Genomic DNA, 15,452 nt, shown 5'->3' on the forward strand with positions numbered 1-15,452 from the left:
GATTGCGTGGTGTTTATGATAATAAAGTTAGGGCGGTTACACACGACGCAAGCCACTCGTGGTGTTTTCATAAAGGGAAACAAAATATAAAGTTCAAATTTAAACGAGAACAAATAAGTATTATGTGTTATAGCATGTTTTTTTTATTTCTCCCTAGTAACTAATTTTAATTTGATGAGAGACTTGAGACTTGATGTAGTTGTTGTAAGGCTTTTTGTTCGTCAGTTCTTCAGCAAATCAAATTTTCTACGGCTCTTTCCCTTTAATTCTCGTGCAAATATAACCCCTCCGGCCTTTTAGTTGGTTGATTGAGAGACAGAAAACAAACGGCTGACTAATTATGGCTGCCTAGTGTAGAACTCACTACCATCACGACTATTTAGTTGGTGCTGTGCATGTGCTTGCATAACAACTCGTAACAAGTAACTATCGGCGAACTAAAAGTCTGCAGTCTGCGTAAACTTTTACGCTTACTTTTTTTTGCATTCCCAAACAGCTGATACCTATATGACAAAATTGTTTACTTATTGAAAATGGGTAATAAATTTTACTCAAATTATTTTTGAATGTAAATAAGTTTTAGTAAGAATTAATATTATTTCTTATCACGCAATTAAGTTAAAAAATGCGTAAGGTGGTTGGATTTGAAAATGAGTAAAATGATTTAAACCCATGGGACTTGAAAATAAAATTTATTATGGAACTAAGAAGAATCACACTATGTGAAACCTTAACTAAATTATATAGTTTTACCATAATAATATGATTTTGAAAGCAAGTGTTGATGTAATTCAAATGAACATGATCACTCAAAAATATCGAGAGATAATCAAAATTAGACTTATTTGCCCCGCCACGCCCAGCATTAATTACAAAATTATCTAGCTAATCACCGCCACTGCCATCGTGTGTCGATAACATTATTGATAATAGCAGCAAGGCAACGTGGCCGGTTACGCCGGTTCAGTAACGTTGCGCGCGCGCCGGTAACACAACGTGCGGCTAAATAAAGACAACCAAGATGGCGTCGCGAGGCACACAGTGTTTTCTAACCATAGCTTCAAGACATTACAGCTCAAAAGCTGACAAAAATGTCGCCTTCCTCGGATTGGGCAACATGGGTGGCTTCATGGCTGCCAACATAGCCAAAAAGGTAATATAAAATAGTTTGAATTGAATACCGAACGCGAGTAAGAATTATTCAAATTGACTTTGTTGAATTTGAAATTGAAATTTATAAGTCGGTTCACTTGTTTATAATGTCAATAGGTGATGGTATTCTTCTGCTAGTGATGGAATGCTAACATTCATCATCATTTGTCTTTTCTTGTTATTCTCGTATTGTTTGATTATCATTATTTACCTCTTAATCCTGTCTCTACATTTTAAGAGACAATTAGTTTGAGTTACTCGGTGACTTTCAAATAAATGTTGCAGTACGGAATTATGCAGTCGTTGTAACATATCAAATAAACAATTATGTAGGTATTTAAAATTGAAGATGTCATTACGTTAACTTTGAAAGCGCGAAATTTTTTTTCATTGCTCTACTTTATAATTCAATTCTAATAAAAATATTATATGGCTTAGGTTAGTTTTATTAATAAGATAATAATAATTGGTTACCTAGTTACCTACTATTAGTTTATCTCTATTACATAATTCTTTTATAACTACGTAAATAGTAGTTATTTTGTAACCACTGATAAAAGAAGGACAAATATCATAAAAAGTATTATTTGCTAATAATTACATTATACAAAATAAGACGACATATTAAAGTCTTTTATTTTGCGTTCGTTTGAGCATCTTATAATGAATCAAGTTCTTTTGGGGAATCTTTAAATTAAGTTGTTATGCCAATTTAGATCTTGTTGCAGTAACGAATAACTTCATACTAAATTCCCTAGTGGTATAGATCGATGCCAATGACCATTACGAACGTTGTTGTAGGTTTGATACCAATTTAGGTCTAGAATTGCATGTGATCTTCAAAAGCTAATGTGATATGAATGTTTTTGGAAACTTCGCGACAAAAATACGAAAAGAGTAGAGTAAGGTATTCCATATATTATACTTGTTTAGAGTTTAGGAATCATAGTATATTTGATTAAAATGTCTATAAAAGCTACCAAAACGTATACCTGTTTTTTTTTATAGTCATCTGTAAATAACATTTTTGAAACTACAACTGCACTATCACAATCACTCTATTTTGTACTCATCACACAGCCCTATAAAATAAATAATTATTTGTATTATATTAATGACAAGCGTATATTCATGATAAGTGAATGAATGTCGACTTTATACTTAATGAGACAAATAATAATGACGATGATAATGTTCTAAGTTATCTAATTACGTAATTAGTTAATACTTTAAGTAATAGTGAAATGACAGTGATGTTCAATCGAATGAACTATATTGAAGATTGGACATAATTAAACTAATGACATATTATTTGGACAATATGCAGTATTGAATTGTATGCCAATTAATGGTAATTTGGTTACTTAAAAATTCACTGGACTTAGAAGAATCCTAATGACAACCAATATTAATTACTTATATTACTGCTCGTAACAATACGACTTCAACGTAGACATACAATTTAGCGACTCTACAAAATGTAGACAAATGTCTTAGAAACTAGGTCTACAAAAACAAGCGGAAAAGTAATCGCAAAAGCAATTATCGTATGGATATTTGAATAAAATAATTCAAATGATTTGCCAAGTATGTTACTAACTCGACACACGCCCCCAAAGACACACACCCAAACACCTACACCAACTGCGATACGAGATGACGTCACGATAAACATGTCGTATTAATAAACGAACGACATTGACCGGGTTCAAAAACGTTCAACTCTTCGAATGAATTTATTGTCCGAATGACCGATATACATAATACTGACTCATTCAAGTGACGCTAAGATTTTTATGCAATTGTTTTTTGTGGATATTCAAATTTGGAATAGATGAATGGAGTCAATATTCTCGTTGAATTAATGTCAGCTTAGGCCTTATAAGTAAAAAGTTTTTAATGCTCTTTTAACTTCTCTAATGGTTTTTTGTATAATCTATGTCCTATTAATAATTTCATGCAGGGCTACGGTAGACTCGGTCGAAACCTTATATAAATAACAAAACAAAAAACTGATTTTGGTTCGCAACATATAACAAAATTACGTCCGCAAAATTCGGATTATGGAGAGTTTCGTTATATTCCGATGGCACTGACAAACAAACCGCTGTCGCCATCTTTAACGTTGACGTTTCGCGAATATATAGTTCAAATGTCATTTAATTTGGTTGATGTATATAAGAACTCTTTTTGTAGTTGCAGCGTACCATCGTTTTGATAACTGTATAACACTTGAAGTTGTATTGACAGGTCTGGTGGAGGTGATGGGAACATGTCTGTTGTATTAATTGATTATATCAAGGAGTAGGCCCTAGGTAGTCGTCAACTTCATTCATAAATAGAAATATATCGTTTTCACAAACGATTGATATCAGAAATAGATATAAACTTTTCTTCTTGCTTTTTTGGATTTTAGTAATTTTTGTAATAAATTGAAAGCGGTATCGTAAGTACCTAGGTATTGCTATGTGGCGCAACTTTGGGGAGGACCTATGTCTTGCGTTTGATCGCGATAGGTTTTTTTGTGTTGTTTCCACTCTAATATTATAAATGCGAAAGTATCACTGTCTGTCTGTCTCTCTTTCACGCAAATACTACTGAACCGATTGCATTGAAATTTGGTATACGATAGTCTGATTAAGGACATAATATGCTACTTTTTAAATGGAAAAAAGGGTTGTAACGGGTGTTAATGGTTAAAATTTATATAATTTTTTAAACGTTGTTAAAAGTAATGAAATATGTGCGGTTTTTGGGTAGTACTACGGTTAAGGCTACATTTTATCTCGGCATTCCCTTGGAAACGGGGACCACCGAACGCTGCGTCCTTAAGTCCACGCGGACGGGGTCGCGGGTAACAGCTAGTTATTTTAATAAAGCAAAATATTTGACTCGTGTCATATTTCATACTGAAAAACTTCAAAATGTAAGGCTGTCCAAATTAGGCTCGTGAAGGATTTGAACCTCCGACCTCCGATACTCAGGTGTTTAAACCTGGATACCGGCGCTCTCGCCCTCTGAGCTAACGAGACCTGTGAGAGGGATTTGCAATTTATCGACCAGTACACTCAAATGTCGTCACCACCATTTCAAAATCGACCTTACCGCTTAAAGAATAAAGCTGCTTTTTATATCTAAGTAACGTCTAACTCCGTACCATGAGATTTCGTACACCGACACGCTACGGGGTACAGGGTACTAGCCGTAGTCGGCAGGTAATACAAGTTCAATAATTAATACAATTTGAAAAAATAGGGACAGCGTGCGCGAACGCTAAATGTTGATCTGTTTCGCATATTCTTCGCAGTTTCGCGCTTGTTCCCCAATTTTTGTCAGTTTATTGTTCTTCGCCGTGATCCGCGGGCTAAGTGTAGAGCGGCCTTTAGAGTTTGTTGGGCGGAGGCTGGCAATAAGGGGTGGGGACTATTTGTTTGTTTTTTCTTATGACGTTCAACAGTGCTTCGCTTAAAGTAGCCTTCTATACGAATGTACGAATTTTAATTTGATTTTGATTGAGTGAATGGAAATTTTATTTTCATTGAAACCTGTTTTTTGAATCTCCTTTTATTTGCATAGTTTTTCTATGAGTAGAGAATGTCACCTGAATGATTTAATCATAATTATTATTCAATATTTCCTTTTTATTTATTTAATCATAAATTTGATTGATCAATGGAATGGATGTTGTTCCACTTTCACGCTAAAACTGCTGAAAACATTAAAACGAAACTTTGTACACATACTTTATAACCAAGATTAACTTAATAGGAAAGTTTTTATACCAAATTGATGTTCCCGTGGAATCATTTTCTATTTGTATCGGGCGAAGCCGCGGGTAACAGCTAGTACCTAATAAAGCTCGGTAAAACTTGATAAAGTTTAATAACTGACTTTATACTACGATTTATAGTTATTTAAAATGTAGAGTCGTGCATAGTTTAGATTCTTCAGTCATGCATGGTTTATCTTAGATTCAGAACAGTTAAAAAAATATATATTTATTAAAAACATAGTTCACATTACTTAAATACATGTACGGATACAAATGACTCGGATGTAAAACCAGTAAAAATATCTTAATAGTCTTAATCATAGGAGTTGAGTTAATCTACACAAAAACATAATAATATACGAGAAGGATGGTCTAAAGATAATATAGGGACACCCGAACTAGGTTTGTTTTAAACCTGTGTTTTGGGTTATCAGTGCAAAAAAATGATTGATGGATATTTTAATGTAATTCTATCACTTAATTGTATTATAAAAGACTAAGCAGGACAAGCTGTCCTGAATTATTTAATTACATTACCTGTACTTATTATTATAATTTCTAAGCTAAACAGTTTATTGTAATATTTCTAGCAATTTTTCCGTATCTGAGTAATTGAGGGACTGTAAGTATTCTATTACCATTCTATTACACCTATTTAAGCTTACACTATATAACTTTAGTAGCCTGTTAAATTTGTTATATAAATAGGGTCCTTGAAATAAATAAAATCTGTTAGTAAAAGCATGTTGCGTTTGTGGGTTAGTGCAAACTAAATCCTTTCTTCTCTTGCCGGAAGGTACCGGGCTGAAACCAATTTCAGTATGCTGGAGTCGTACTATATGTAGAATAAATAACTGGCGTACTGTAAGTACTTTGCATTCCCTGTATAACTGGTGAGTAGGAAACCTGAAAGGACGAAAAGTGGCGACCTTTAGGATTGCTCTTTGAGCACGTTCTAGGGGCAAGATAATAGATTTAGATGCACCACCCCATGAGTCTATGCAGTAGGTAAGAATGGATTGGCACAAAGCCATATACACCTGGCGAATTAGATTAAAGTCTGCAATGTTGCGTAAGTGTTTAAAGATATAGATTAATTTACGTACTCTGGTGCATAATGAATCAATATGTTTACGGAAATTAAGGTGACTGTCAATAGTGACACCTAGATATTTAGTATTTTCAGTTTTTACTAATGTAGGGCAAACGCATGCAGTCGCCGCGGACGCGCTCGTATTACACTTATGTGCATAAATATTTAGGTTAGTAGTCGACTTATTACTATTTCTCATTGAAAATAACATGTAATTTGTTTTATTTGAATTTAATGTTAGAATATTATTGTTAAGCCAGTTAGACACTACATTAAAACCATTTTGGGCATTTTGATAGACCTCATCCTTAGACTTACCTGAGAACACAAGAGCTGTATCATCAGCATACGATATAATGACACCATTTTGCAGAGACAAATTGCACAGGTCGTTTATGTAAACTAGGAATAAAGTAGGTCCCAATATACTACCCTGGGGGATTCCGTAACTACTGCTGTTTAGTCCCGCACTTCTATATTGACCAATTTTTACGCACTGCTCACGGTTATTAAGATAGTCCGAGAATAATTTGAGCTGTGTTCCTCTTATACCAATTTTTTCCAGTTTATACAATAACAGAGAGCAAGCAATGGTGTCAAATGCCTTGGCAAGGTCTAAGAAGATCCCCATTGTGTACATACCTTTATCTAGACTTGTACATACATAGTTAGTTAGCTGATGCACCGCTTGGTTAGTTGATCTTTTTGATCTAAAGCCAAATTGGCGATCCGAAAGCAAATTATTGCTCTCAAGATATTTAATAAGCCTAACGTTAATTATTTTCTCCAAAATCTTAGAAATTCCTGATAGAACTGCAATTGGTCTATAATTGGTAATATTGTTTTTGTCTCCGGCTTTAAAAACTGGGGTTACTAAGGCCTTTTTAAGCAGATTAGGAAATATACCGTTCGAAAAACATAAGTTAAATATGTAAGTTAGTGGAGGTGCAATTATGTGCTTGAATCTTTTTAGTACGCTATTTGGGATGTTATCCCATCCAACAGCACAAGAGTCTTTTAAACCATCTATAATACTAACAACCTCTTTAACGTCCGTATCTAATAACACAAACGAATGTAAGGTATTAGGCGACATATGTGTAGTTTGTGGACAAGAATTTCGGGAATAATTTTCAGCTAAATCTTTACCCAAATTGACAAAATAATTGTTCACTTTATTTGCCGCTAGTATTGGAGTTACATCGGTTGCTAAAAGTTCTAGAGCAGAGTCTGATTTCTTACATCTGAAAGTGTTACTTTTAACAACTTTCCATATCAGCTTACTGTTTTTGCCGGCTTTTTGTATTTGAACTTTGTCATATTGGGTTTTTATCTTTTTCAATAGGTTATTACAGAAATTCCTGTAGCGTTTGTAAGTAATGGAAAGCATCTCGTTATCAGGTGCAAGTTTTAGCTTTTGGTGAAGTTTATCCCTATGTCTAATGCAACGGACAAGGCCAGGCGTAATCCACGGCTTAATATTGCTGTATTTTCTAGGTATCATTTTGTTAGAGGTATTATTACTAATTAAAGTTTGTAATGAACCAACAAAATACTGCAAACTAATATTTGGATCACTAGAACTGTAAACGCGGTCAAGATTTAAGTCGCGTATGTCGTTTTCAAGTGTCGTCATGTTTAATTTTGTTATGCTACGCATGCAGTTTTTTCTAGGTAACGAGGTTTGTAATGTTAGTAATATTGCTTGGTGGTCAGTAAGCGATGAATTCATAATATAAGTTTTTGATGGTAATTTAGACTTTATAAATATGTGATCTAAGCATGAACCACTTTGGTGTGTAGGGTAATCATGAGCTGGCCATAGTCCATGGAATGTACAGATATTGAGGTAGTTATGTGCATGAGTGTTAATTTTCCCAGAAACTATGTTTATGTTTATGTCGCCTAAAAGTATGATATTATTATAAGACGAAAGCTGTTCTAAGATTATACTAAGCGAGTTTAAAAAAGTATCAACATTTTGAGATGGTGGCCTATATATAGCCAATGCTACTATGTTTAGGTTAATTTTAATCAAGAGGCTATTACAGCCTTGGAATAAGGGTTCTTCTACTGCTACTTTTAGGGTATTTTTAATATATATAACCAGGCCATCATTTTGATTGACATTTATCGCGGTTTTATACATAGTATAACCATCTAGCAATGGCAAATTATCTATTTGTTTTGATAACCAACATTCCGTAAGTACTATGATGTCACAGCTTATATCAAGGTTCTGTAGAAGAACTTCAAACCCACTAAAATTTCGGCAAATACTACGAATATTCTGAGTTAGGAAAGTTAGTAGTTTTTCACCAGTAGGAATATTCTTTTTGCAGTTTTCGACATTGCAGATTATTGCTTCAGATACGGAAAAATGATCAATTTCGCTTAAGAGATTATTTATCATTGCGTTAAGATGTAAATAAGTTAATACAAAAAGAGAAGTAAAATCTAGTGTTTAAGTGCTACTTACAAGTAAAATAATCGGCGCTCTTAGGCGCCTTCATAATCTATCGTGTGTATATAATTGTCCTCTGCATATTTGCGTGCTGGGCAGTTCACATCGCCAGTAGGGTGGTCACATTTACGCTTGAATCGCTTGCAGGTTGCACATAACAGCACAGTAACGAGTTGATCTTAAATAAAAATATAAGCACGCTATAGGTTAATAAAAAAACCCGAAAATCTCTCTGAGATTAAGCAATAAGATTGAAAATCAGTTACCAGCTGTAGAAAGAAGGGTTTTATACTTACTGAAAATTAGCAAAAAGTTATAAAAGTAATATTCAATATAATTATCGACACTATAAAAATGTGCTAATCTTCATTTGGCCGAGTGAAATCGCGTGATAAGTGATTAATTCATGAATCTTATCAATTAAAAGGTGTTTTTCATTTATTTTAATATCTACTGATAATAGTGAGTTAAGCAGCAGGTGATTTGTTTCTATGGAGATATTTACAAAAATAAGAGATGAAATTCAACGATTATAATTTCTATGTCTATATTACAGGTAAAATGGTGTCTTTATATGTATAATTCTATGCATGTCACTGAAGTCTTCCTAAAGGGCTGGACCGATTTTAATGTCTTTTTTTATCGGCTCTTCGTACCTTAAATGTGCGTTTTATATAAATGGAGCATAACACATGAGTTGGACATAAAATCAACTGTTTTTCCTCGTGTTTGTGTAGATTGTCAGTTTAAACTTTAACATGTACTCGTAGTTTGATTATGGTTGCCGAGCGCTTTCAATATATTTTCGAAAATTGCATCTTTCCCAACCTTCCGGTTACCATAAAATACATTAGCACGATTTACTTTAATAACCAAACTCTGGGGGTACTAAAATCCCTTTTAGAATTAACAGGGCGTGACCCCAAATTCAACTTGTTCGCTTCAAATCTCGGCGAACCTTAAAAATGTTTCACGTAAAAAGCTTTCATCTGCATAACTTAACATAATCTTTGAATCAACTGAAAGGATTTTAATTTTAAATTACAGTAAATGTACCATTAACCGCTGGCAGATGCGGGCGAAATTTTATCTTTTTTTTGTCTTATTGGAAATTCACTTTATTGAGTACGTTTTGTTAAAACTTTTGCAAATGCTCTGATGAATATTTAGATTTCGATTTAAGTATGCTTGGCGACAATGTAGTATAGTCATAGTGAACCTATTTCATATAAAACCTGCAGGACCGATTACTCCACCAATTTGTCCACCAAATAATTTATTTTAGCATAGCTACGGCATTTTTACAAAATAGGTTTGAGTACATCCCTAAGTGACTCACAAAATAAATCTTGTCAAAAACTGAAAAGAAACGAGAAGAAAAGGTTTTTTCTGATTTTTAGGTTACTTGGCGTAAGTCTACGAAGTAATTACATTATTTTAACCTTAATCATTTTTTCCAGGGCTTCAATGTCCGTGGATACGATCCATCCAAGGAGGCTCTGGCCGCGGCCGCCAAGAACGGCGTCACCAGCGCCACCTCCATCGCTGAGGCGGTCGACGGTGCTGATGTAGTGGTCTCCATCCTGCCCAGCAACAAGGTCGTGCTGGACGCATACCTTGGAGACGACGGTGTCGTTAAGCATGTGAGTATTTGAGATGTAGTTTATTTTTTTTCAATAATAAGTTAACTAGGTTCCTGTCTTTTTTCCATAGCTGGACCTAGTAAGAGAGAGCTACGGTATCAAAATCAAAATTACTGTGTTAGGTTTTTGTAGGATACCATGTGTTTTTTTTTCATTCTCTATTTAGAGCTACATTTTTTTTAGGTGTTCAGTATAATCGAATGTTAGTACGAAACCTATTCCCATTTCCCCTTTTTTTTTCAAATTAACCTTAATTAGATTGGCTCTAATATATTAATTGAAATTCTTCTAAATGCAGACATTCAGATCTAATCTTCATTTGAATATACTCTACGTAATAAGTATCATTCGAAGACGGGAGCATTTTTTCTTAAAACAAGAATTGATATTTCAACCATATCTCCAGTTTCTTGCCAAAGTATCTAAACTTTCCCATCACCAACTTAAACAAAACAAAAAATGACAATCCTTCTTACGTTTCCTTTAGTGAAAATTGAGAGACTTAGCGAACTGTGGTCAAGTAATATTATACAAACAGAAGTATCAGTTACATTTGAGGAAGTTCTGACCGAAACTAACCACGATACAAGTCCCCGCCGTCGTGCAGATGGCTGAAGTTTAAACGGAACAAGTTGAAATGTGAAGACCACGGTGTTATGGGTTCTGCTGTTTAATTTGCTCATTTCCGGGATAATTCAAGAACATTTATCATATAATGTGTTCAAGTTTTTGATAACTGTAGTCTTTTATTATTGACTGCATGGATAGCTGTGTGATATTTAAAGTCACCATGCCAAATCCATTGTATATGACTTCATTTTTATAATAGAAATTAATTCCATAATGAAGTGATAAAACATGAACTATTTTGGACTTTTAAATATTACAATTTTTTAATAACGTTTGTCTAAATAGTGTACATTTTTGTTAACAGTTTTTACTATCTATTATAAAATACCTAATTTTCATTTTTCACCAAGCATGTGTATATAAAGTATACTCTTTTTGTTATAGTCCGCGAAAGGCACCCTCCTCATCGACTCAAGTACAGTGGACCCCAACGTGCCCAAGCAAATCTTCGGCGTCGCTCAAGAGGCCGGCAAGAACTTCACAGATGCACCTGTGTCTGGAGGTGAGGATAACATTATGTCATTAGCTCTTAGACTATCAGCCATTTTTAAGAAGGTCACCTTAATGTGTCAAGCTGACTTTTTGATCTTCAATTAAATCGTAACGTATTCTTTACGTTGTTTAAGCATGTCATTAAACCGAAGAGTCTTTAATTCATGAGTTGAAAATGTGAGATAAGTTTTAGGTAATAAAGAATGCTGTATCATGCAAAATTTAAGTAACGTATCGCAGAATGCTAAAACTAAAGATAGCAAACGTGTTTCCAACTCGCAAAATTTTCTTTTGTTTTACCAAACAAAAATCCATCTTAACAGTTTTCCTTTTTTCCTTCTTTAACAGATCCCATTCATAAATTCCTCTTTTACGATCCGAAGAAATGAAAATGTTACTGAGTTTAGTACACGTATATTTCATGTATGATGTTATTACTCTCCGCTAAAGTCGACACATTCGCACCCACGCGAACCAATTCACGATAAATTGAAATATTGAAAGCTGCCAATAAAGAGTGACAAATTCTTTTTGGAGGAAATTTAATTATTGTTTTAGCTGACAGTGAGATGGAAAATAAATATTATTTTCGACGAAAACGAGTTTAACGTCTTAGCGAACGTATATTTTGCAACGAACAAATATTTTAACCCCGTTTAGTCCCCGTGGGTAGAAGATATACATAAGTTATGATTTATACCTGCCCTGTTTTTTTCACATAGATTTTCTTATTGTATCTTCGCTCCTATTAGTCGCGGCGTGATGGTTTATAGCCTAAAGCCTGCCTCGATGAATGGTCTATTCAACACAAAAAGATTTTTTCAATTTGGACCAGTAGTTCCTGAGATTAGCGCCTTCAAACAAACAAACTCTTCAGCTTTATATATTAGTATAGATAAGCTTTATATATTAGTATAGATAGATTGGTAGCTCTTTAGAGATTTTGTAACGCCTGTGAAAGTAGGATTATGCTTAGATGTCCAGCCATTGTTTATGTCAAAACCGAGGATGTCGAAAAACTGTGTTTTTTTACGCCTGGATATTGCCGAAAAGACAATGTGTTGCGCTTTAGTAGGTGTTTTCCGAAAGTGATATTCGGGATTCAAAATGTGTTCAAACACCACCTGATTTTGAGCAATAACATAGTGATTTTCAGTCTTTTAATTCACTTATTATCGCTTCTGATACCAGTATACTTACCTACTTAATATTTGCTTAAGATTTATAAACGTGATTTTGTTGTTATCATTTAGTTACATCATTAATATAATGTTGATAACCGTATCGCAATGCTAACCTTGCCTTGGTATGATTGGCATATAATAATTTGATTAAAGTAATTTAATCATCTGTCAGCCGAAAAAGTTGTGTTGGTTCTGATAATAGTATAAGAAGAACGATGTTTCGAATCAAGTTTCAATGAAAATTAAGCTTCTTTGATTCATTATAATTATTTCATTTATAACAAGCATAACTGGTAGATCCAGTTACAGAAAGTAATACGAGTATATTTAGTTAGCAAGATCGAAATTTTCTATCCTCATATAAATATTCTTTTCTAAACTACGCTGGGGTCAGCTTTCAGTCTAACCAGATGCAACTCCTCAATTACCCAGTTACCTGGACACCACGATAAATCTTAGTAGGACCTAATAACGACTTTCAAAGATGTAAAATAATAGCCGAGACCCACAATTAAATGGCCTTCTAAAATCCGGTGGAATTCGTTATGACATAGGTGACCCATCCACGGACCGACTGCATCAAGCGTAGCTTAACCTGTGATCGGTTAATTTGTGCATTTCTAGATTAGCCACAAGCTCCTCCAGTTACAGCTTATTACATTCTATATTGAAAATGTATAATACTTGCAATTTGAGTATTCGGAAGTACTATATAACGAACTGTTGTCATGGCAACGTCAACTCATGATGGCTGCCCCAAGGGGGATTAATGTCAGCTTATCACTAGATATCTCAATGGTAATGAAACGCAAATAATTTTTCATATCTTTTACTGATGACATTAGCGTTGTAAATTACTTTATTATTTCGGCAAAAATGTTTTGAAAGTTAATATGACATGCATGTTGTTTTCATGTATCTGTTTATAGATTCTATAATACTACTGTTGATGATCACTGCGTCAATTTTGATAGTCTGATGTTTCTCGGTTTTGGAATAAAGACGATTGGATATCTCATGTAAAAAAAATCGACAAGAAATCAACATAATTTGATAAAACCTTGCATAACCTGGGCAATGGAATTGAAGTTTTGATAGAACTAGCTTAGAATGAAGAATAATTTATGAATGCTCGAATATGCCTAAAAAAACAAATTAATTGGATCTCTATAGCACTTCTCGTGACGACCACCAAAATAAATACGACTACTAAAATTCCTTTTCTATATTCCCAGGTGTCATGGGCGCACAAAACGCGACTCTGGCTTTCATGGCTGGAGGTCGCAAGGAGGACTTCGAGAGGTCCCTCCCCATCCTGCAGTGCATGGGTATCAAGCACTTCCACTGCGGAGAGATCGGCAGCGGCCAGGTCGCCAAGCTCACCAACAACATGCTCATGGGCATCACTGGAATGGCCACCGCTGAGTGCATGAACATGGGCATCAAGTAAGTTGGCTATCAAAAGAGGTTCCATAACAGTATTTATGAAGAAACAATATAATACATGATAGCGTAATCCCGAATTTGGTTAATTTGAATCGGATTTTCAAATTTTCAAGTAAACCAAGTTACGAATTTGACTACACTGAACTTTTGGCGCCTCCTTCTTTGGCTTTAGAAGAGAAAAAAAACTTCGTTATACGTACCACAGTGTACTGTGAAGTTGGTGGCAATGATGGTTATTCGAATAATCTCATAGATTTACTACATTATTACCAGATATTTATAAGCTCTATCTTCTTTTCAGGATGGGCCTGAACCCCAAGGTCCTGTTGGATGTCTTGAACAACTCTTCAGCCCGCTCCTGGTCCACCGAGGTGTACTGCCCAGTCCCCGGCCTGGTCCCCACCGCGCCTTCCAGCAGAAACTACGACAACGGCTTCAAGAACGAACTTATGGTTAAGGTATGGGATATCATGATTATTTTAGAATAGTCTGTGGTGACAATTTATAAAACGTGACTGGAAAAGGTAGATTTAAAAGATATGAAAAAAATCTGTGTGTTCTAAAACTTAATAATCTTATTATAACTTATTTCAAAGGATCAATATTATAGGCTCGAATTGTTGCATTTCTAATATTTTCTATCATTTTTTCAAAGCTGCTTGCTTTTTACTATTTACTCAAGCTACCTTTTGGTATTGCATCGATCAGAATTTCAAACCAAAATAGACTTCCATAAGGTATTATAGTAAGTATAATCGACTTGTTTTTCTATTAATTGTTGGATTACACAGAACAACAAGATTATTGACAATTCCAAATCTACTTACGTAAGTACTCGTAGATAAGATAGCGGCATGTTTTTCTATTAGCCCCAAGCAAACAAGGAAACTTGTTTAATGCGACGTAGTTAAAATGGTCTCGTCTATTTTGTTGATTATTTGTCTAAGATAAGTTTACAAATTAAGTATTTTATCGAATATTGAGATAAAACATTCTCTAACACAATCTTATCTGAACGATACTTAGAACCAAACTTTCACTTTTATCCCACCAGGACTTGGAGCTGGCCAGCAACATGGCTCTCGGAATCCGCTCCCCCATCCCGCTCGGCGCCGTGGCCACGCAGCTGTACCGCGTGGTCCAGTCCCGTGGATTCGGACAGAAGGACTTCTCATACGTCTTCAAACTCCTCAACGAAGAAGTTAAAAATAACTAAATTTTAAGGATAATATTTGTTGTTTTAATTCTGAATTCAGACTTTAAACCTTACAGCAAGAATCATATTCAAGTTATATAGTTTTAAGAAAACATAATGTTAAGGTTGTCAAAGAGGAAGTGGGGAGTGTACCTTAAGAGACCCTTTGTCCAACAGAAATGACGGTTGGAACGATTAATTATTTTATGATGTATGTAACTTCTGTTTACAGTTATTGCTTTAAGGATTTCTTGAAATCCTATTCTATAATAGTATCTGAAACAAGAAAATTTCAAAAGCACGTTTATAACCAAATGCCAAAGTATTTAAAATACGAACGATATTTATTTCTTTGGCCATAACCAATGAATACCGAAAGAG

At 34.5% G+C, this 15,452-nt stretch overlaps 1 protein-coding gene across 1 annotated transcript; it reads left to right on the forward strand.

Annotated features, from left to right (window-relative positions):
- Positions 1 to 954: 954 nt before the first annotated feature.
- Positions 955 to 15,107, forward strand: LOC113494831 (probable 3-hydroxyisobutyrate dehydrogenase, mitochondrial). The gene is made up of 6 exons (XM_026873317.1): positions 955 to 1,153; positions 9,942 to 10,124; positions 11,139 to 11,256; positions 13,666 to 13,876; positions 14,178 to 14,334; positions 14,931 to 15,107. The coding sequence occupies exons 1-6, from the start codon at positions 1,022 to 1,024 to the stop codon at positions 15,090 to 15,092; spliced, it is 963 nt and encodes a 320-aa protein (XP_026729118.1). The 5' UTR covers positions 955 to 1,021; the 3' UTR covers positions 15,093 to 15,107.
- Positions 15,108 to 15,452: the final 345 nt, after the last annotated feature.

This window comes from Trichoplusia ni, chromosome 6, assembly GCF_003590095.1.
Source record: "Trichoplusia ni isolate ovarian cell line Hi5 chromosome 6, tn1, whole genome shotgun sequence".
Lineage (NCBI taxonomy): Eukaryota > Metazoa > Arthropoda > Insecta > Lepidoptera > Noctuidae > Trichoplusia > Trichoplusia ni.